Below are 6,811 nucleotides of genomic sequence, written 5' to 3'. Positions count from 1 at the left end.
GCACAAGATACCTTAAATGCGAGTGGAAACTTTTTAACAATTGAAGAAATCCAAAACGGGTTTCAGTTCAAAGTAAACTACCTTCACTACTTTCAATTAATTTCCGCTATCTCGTCGGACTTAAAAAAGAAGGCATTCACATTTGAAGTACAGTCGAACCTCTCTAATACGGACACCGAAGGGACAGAGTAAAGTGTCCGTATTAGAGAGGTGTCCGTTGTATAGAGGTCATGAATATTACGTCACTTCAAAGGCTCCATTGATGGTATTAAGTGTTCTTTAAATCAAAACTGGCCCAAACAAGTCTTTGAGGTGCATAATGGACAGCACAAATCGTTACAATACAAGCTGTACAATTCCAAAAACATATGGCAAACTATAATACAGTTTCCGAGCAGTAACATAACAGAACAGTAACAAGTGTAGCGAACACTAACATACAGTAGAGTATTTAATGAAAGTTCTTTGTTATTGAGTCATTTTGCGTTAAAGAAGTCTGTGATGTTCTTCTGAACAGCATTCGCTAGTCGTTTTTTGACATACAAGGACTGAGCTTTTGAAATAATCTTGCATAACTCATCAGCCAAATTTGATTCAATGACGGGAAGGAAAGAGGGAGAAAAAGGAAAGCAGCAACTGGAGAGTCTTCAAAAAATAAGAAATCTTGATGATAAATGGCAATGACATGTCGATATATAATTTTTACTGATTGAAAACAAATGATACCGTTATCGTATGAACAATGAAACAATTGATTACACTTAATGATATGTAACGACAAACAGGAAATCGTATTGAATAAGAACTGTCATCATTGGAGTGTCCGTAATAAAGAGATTAAGTTTTTTATGAATTTTCTCTCTGGGGCCGAGATTTCGTGTCCGTTGTCCGTATTATAGAGGGTCCGTATTATAGAGGTTATTTTTACAAAGAATGTATGGGCATTTTCTCGGGACCAAGTGAACTGTCCGTATTAGAGACGTGTCCGTAAGGAGAGGTTCGACTGTACCCTCACACGAAGTGTTAAGGGCAACTAAAATATCTCCCGAGATTTCCTGCTTAGATTTAACTAAAATCAAGAGAGTATGAAGGTAAGAGAGGTAATCTCTCATATTGCCCCTATTCCCATTGTAATCCCTCTTAGGTTATTTCTGGATCTCCTGCGAGATCCGGTATTCCCACGAGGGTTAACTGATAGCCAATCATCTGTCCCCATTTTCGCGAACGACGCGAATCATTGCGCTCAGCTGTCAACATTGGTAAAAATGGGGAGATTTGATTGGCTATCAGTTAACCCTCGTGGGAATACCGGATCTCGCAGGAGATCTAAAAATAATTTAAGAGGGATTACGATGGGAATAGGGCCAATATGAGGGATTATCTCTCTTACCTTCATACTCTCTTGATAAAATGCATTGCAGAAATTAATATAAATTCTTTAATGACAACTGCATTACCGAGCCGAGTGGTATTAAGAAATGGAAAAGCAAATTCCCTGATAGTTTTACAGATTGGAAAAAAACACTTTTCCTCTATATATCAATACACTAAGGATAATAAACTAAGAAACTCTCTTTTAGGCTACGGCATAGAATAACAGTGACAAAAAAGAGCTCTTCAAATTATGACTTGTGCCTGGTGAAGCATGCACTCTACGCCTTCGCCCGGACTCCATAGGACATACCTTCTTACTGTTCTACAACAGCATCATTTTACTCGCAATTTATATCATGCTTTAGTAAAACTAATCATATCAGTATTGCCCTCTCTAACAAACAAATAAATTTTAATGATACCTGTCATATAACGCAAATTAGCACCTCCCTCAGACACGGACTACACCTTTTCATCGTAGGTTTAAAACAGTATATTTATGCTTGCAAATGCTTAGAGAAGAAACCTATTAATATACTAGAATTTGAAAGACAAGTTACACGACAATGGCAAAAGAGAAATGTGCTCAGAGTCATTAAAACTTTTGTTAAGATCAAATTTTATTTTTAATTGAAGTAATATATAGTAGGAAAGAAGAAGTATAACTTTAAATGAGTAGTGCAAGAAATTGTACTCATACTTTGCAAGAACGGCTGATTGTAGTTTATTTTGTAAGGTAACTTTTTCACATTAAACAGAGACGTTTCAGCTTGTTTCCTGGAATTCCGTAGGGCGCAAAAGTCATTCTTGGCACCGCAACCTGCGATATTTTCTAGACGCTCAAAGTAGAAGATATAAGAAATCAAAGTTTTGTAGTTTGCCCCTCCGAAAATATACGGTGGAAGTGAGTTTTACAGAAAGTCAGCGGACGGATTCTTCCCTCGGCCTAAGGCCTGGCGCGGGGTAAAAACTGAAATATTGAAAACTTTTCCACATCAATTTTCCACATCTACTTGTATCTAAAAATAGAAATGACATGATCGTTTGTTAAGAAATGATAACACCAATCTTATGGCAATGCTCTGTACTATTTGAAATTGTTTATCGTTGTTATTATCATCATTGTCACGCCACTGTCAAGAATAATGTAACCTTTTATCTGTATCGTTTGGAATTTTCTCTGCTTTCAGGTGCATTGATTGTCATGGCACGGCTTTATTCAGCGCTTAGGAACTTCCTAAATCCACCCTATATCGTCCTTCTGGGTGATGTTGGAACTGGTAAGTCCACTATATTAGAAAAACTGACGGGAGAAAAAGGCAGGAGTTCAGATGCGACCGAGAGTTTTACGAGGACCTCTGATGTTTTCTGGGCCCCCGACGGCAGCCTGATCGTGGCCGACACACCAGGCAGCAACGCGTTGAAAGAGAAATTGGAGCACAACGTTGAGATTGCCAGCGCACTCAATTTTGCACCTGTCTCGAGAATATTCATTGTTGTTAAAGCTGAGACTCGCATTGATTCTGTGGTGGACAATGCTCGCAAGTATGCAGATCGTTTTCTGCAGCTGCCTATGGACGTGGTTGGGGTTCTCGTCACGCATATGGATATGGTGGACTGGACAGAAAAGGACTTCACACCTATAATAGATAATGAGCTTGGTATCGATACCGTTGTCTTTTCTTGGATTAACACAAACCGAGAGACGCTAAAGAAAAGTATACTAAAGACTTGCACTCAGAAGTATAACTTGACAGTGAATGGTGAAAACTTTTTTAAGCTTTTCAAAATCCACAACAACCATCGAAAGATTCTAAAGTCCACCAGCGATGAAGTTAAAAAGTTTTCAGACAAAAAGAGGGCTTTTGATGAGGAAAGAAAAGCATTCAGTGGTAAGGATTTGGTTGACCTTGTTTTTGAGTTCCAGGCTTACATGACAGATGAGATCGTTGAAGCCCAGAAAAGGATGTCCAAGACCAACAACTTTACATTTGAAGGTGATGGTGCAGCCAATGAAGCTGGTCACGTTGCTAACATGGTGAATCAACTTCGCATGGTTCTCTACGATATCCGAACGGAATGTCTCGGATACCAGAGTGAGCATGGAGTATCTGAATTGCGCAAATGTCCACACTGTGGTCTCATTTGGACCAAGGTGGAAGGTTGTGAAGGCGATACAACCTGTGGAAATCGACCCAACAATGTCAACGACCTCAGGGACCCATCATACGCACAACTGGGCACCTTCTCATTTAGATGGCTTGATGGTCGTCTTCGCATCACCAAGGTCAGCCACAAGACCGTGAAATCTGAGAGAAGTTCTAGACCACAATTTGGATGCGGAAAGTCAATCAACTGGAAACAGATGGCAACAGTTGCGGTTCCATCTGAATTCAGTGAAACGGTGAAGGTCGGAACAACTGATGTCAAGATGCTACCACCAACTGCGGCAAATTTCCAAGATGAGCTGTCTGGTAAGATACACGCTGCTGGAAAAAATCTGAAACTAGGAAAAAGACCATCCCAGTCTTAAATCAGACACAGCTTGATAACTTCTTCTTGTGCCATTTTGAAACTTCAACGAAGATTTTTATGCGTTTGAATCGCATAATCCTTTGATGGGGATAACACTGAACAGAAAGTTCAAATCCTAAAAAAAAAACTAACGAAACTAAAATTTAATGAAACATACACAAATCATTGATCATTGTAATGGATAACATAAGACATAAATACACTTAAGTATAGGAAATCGATATGAACGAGAGTGCATTTCGTTGTACTTTATGAGCACGAGTGCTGTTTTGAAAGTTCTCAAAATTGCACGTAGGTGAGTGCAATTTGAAAACTTTAGAGACATCACGAGTAACCATACATCACGAAATGCACTAGAAAGCTCATACGATTTCTTATTTGTTGTATACTATTCAAAATCATTCCATTGCTTTGTTTCCAATTTCTGAATTCGGCATTGATTAATAAGAAACGCGATATTTTGTTGAGTATATAATAAGTTCACGTATTGATGGTTTGCCTATGACGTCACGGCGGCCATATTGGTGTACCGAACAATGCAGTAAAATATCTTTTGGGATTTTGAGTCATTTGTTATGCAAAACTTGTGGGGCCATTTTCTATTGTTTTGTACACCAACATGGCCGTCTCATCACGTGGATACAAATTAATTAACACTACAAAAACATTATGGCTTGCGAAGACAATAAGTATCGAAACTAATTATATAATCACTTCAAAATTATCAATGCCAGCATAAGAGTTAATGTAGTGTTCCTTAGGTACTTACTTCCTCAAATAAGAAGATCTTAAGTTAATATCATGTGGGACACTGCCCCAAAATGTTACACCAAATTTTCCAAAGAGTTAGCTCCATCTTTAACCTGTTTGAATTTGGGACATACTGAATTGGATCACTATGCCTTATCTCCCTTTCACGAGCAGAGTTATTTGTTTCAATCATATTTCTGATATAAGGTGGGCATCAGCAATTAAGCTCTTTGACGAATTAGAATAAACTTACTGATTTTAATTTCATCCTAAGAAGGATCTTTTGTAGTCGATTGAGGTTTTTAATTGTTCTAGAGTACATATCAGTTCTGAATGTCACTTGGGCGGCATTCCTTGAAGCTTGGTTATACCATTAGGATTGTAGCTGGCATTGTTGCTCGACACGGTTACAACAGGCCTCATGAGGGGATAGCGGTAAGCACGCGTTCCTTTGTTATGTTTTTGAAAAAATATTTCTTAATTTTCCTAAGAAAAAAGATTCTTTGGGTGAGCTTTGACATTAGTGATGCCTTCTAAGGAGTGAAAACGACATGAGCATGAAAATTGGCGACGCGAGACTTTCTTACTGGAATGAGCAGCTCAAACGTGACAGCGACACTATGAACGTTACAAACGACAGCGATAATATCATTTTCCTTCAAAGACCTAAAAAACATACAGTGCGGTTTCTCGGCCACTTGGCAACGCTATCTTCCTTGAACGTTACTAGTGTTCCGAAGAGGTTGAAAAAGTAGTTCATTCCCGTACCAAGACTTATAGCCGCTTATGCGGAGAAAAATGGTTGCTAAAAGACACAAAGCAGTTTTCGTGCACGTTTGTGAAACCGTACTACTCTAACTGACTTAAACGTAATGCTATATGCAAATATGCAGAAAAAGATCATATACATTGGATCAACTTGAGCTTCGACTCTTCCATCATTTTAATTCGTAAACGAAACGTTAAATTCATTTGGTATCTCTTTTGGTCGCTATTCCTAGTTTAATCCTTTCCAAATCGACAGTAAACTACTTTCTTTAGAAACTTCGTAGTGACAGCGAAATTTTCGTTTTGTAAAAAAAAAAAAGGGACGGTGACATTGAGCGGCCTTTGGTTTTGTGACATAGGTATTAAAAAGATAACATGGCGACACGGCTACCTGACCCCTTCCTTAGAAATATGGTCCCTAAATGACATCTTACTGCTGTCCAACGTTAGGCTAAGTAACTTATATAAGATGAGACTTGCTGGATGCTAACCTTTACAAGATCATTGTTACTTCAGTAGCTGTGACTGCAGCTTTTTACCAGAAATAAGGAGTGCACGTGCCGACATAGTCTTTACAGCATTAGCACCACATAGATAGTTTTTCAAATCGTTATAGAAATTTTTCTCGATCACTAGTGGTGTAAAGAGTACATATGAGATAATGTTGAAGGTATTGTCGTATATATGCAAATGGCAGCTAAATTTGGACCAATTACCTCGGGAAGTTCATTGAAAAGGATTAGAAACAATTGATTAAAATTATACAGGATACAACAAGTAACTCTAAGCGGAGGTACTTTGCAGCCCTTTCGCAGCAACGTGTTGCTTGTGATCCCTTACGTAACTTTGAAGAAGGTTTGCTACATTTGCTCGCAACGGAAATGCCTAAACTTGGAGATGAAAATGTCAAACCAGATTGAGGTTAAAATATTTCTACAATTCCGCCAACGTTGTTGAACCATGTATTACGACTGATTAATAATTGCAACTAAATCCAGTAACCATCTTGTAGCATGTACTGAAAACTGAGGTAGTTGTATTAAGTATCTAAACTATTGTAATTGTGCTGTGATAGAATAGTATGAAGTGATTTTAACGTTAAATATGTTAGCCTTTAAGTTAGAAGTCAGGAACACTCCTTAAGTACTTCAGTGGACAAAGTATTTGTAGCCATAGAGGTCGCCACAGCAATAGACTCCTATTCAGTTTGATGGGGACTCTTAATAATTATTGTCAAAAGGGTGGAAACTTTTTGCACTTTTATCGCCTCATAGCCAAAGTTATAGGGCGAGAATAACTATAGCTTTAGAGTACGATTTGATTCAATAATAGCCTGTAATTTTTTATAAAGTTTAATTAAAAATAAATGCAGTTTGTTACTGGG

At 38.1% G+C, this 6,811-nt stretch overlaps 1 protein-coding gene across 1 annotated transcript in view; it reads left to right on the top strand.

Moving 5' to 3' along the window:
• The window catches only part of LOC138049172 (uncharacterized), a 10,207-nt gene extending 3,396 nt beyond the window's left edge, over window positions 1-6,811 (top strand). The window contains exon 2 of the mRNA XM_068895346.1: window positions 2,565-6,811. Coding sequence (XP_068751447.1) covers window positions 2,579-3,907 — 1,329 coding nt within the window. The 5' untranslated portion in view covers window positions 2,565-2,578 and the 3' untranslated portion in view covers window positions 3,908-6,811. The remainder of the gene's footprint in view (window positions 1-2,564) is intronic.

The sequence above is a fragment of the Montipora capricornis genome, chromosome 5, assembly GCF_036669925.1.
Source record: "Montipora capricornis isolate CH-2021 chromosome 5, ASM3666992v2, whole genome shotgun sequence".
In the NCBI taxonomy this organism is placed as follows: domain Eukaryota; kingdom Metazoa; phylum Cnidaria; class Anthozoa; order Scleractinia; family Acroporidae; genus Montipora; species Montipora capricornis.
This window is presented reverse-complemented; position numbering and strand designations above follow the sequence as displayed.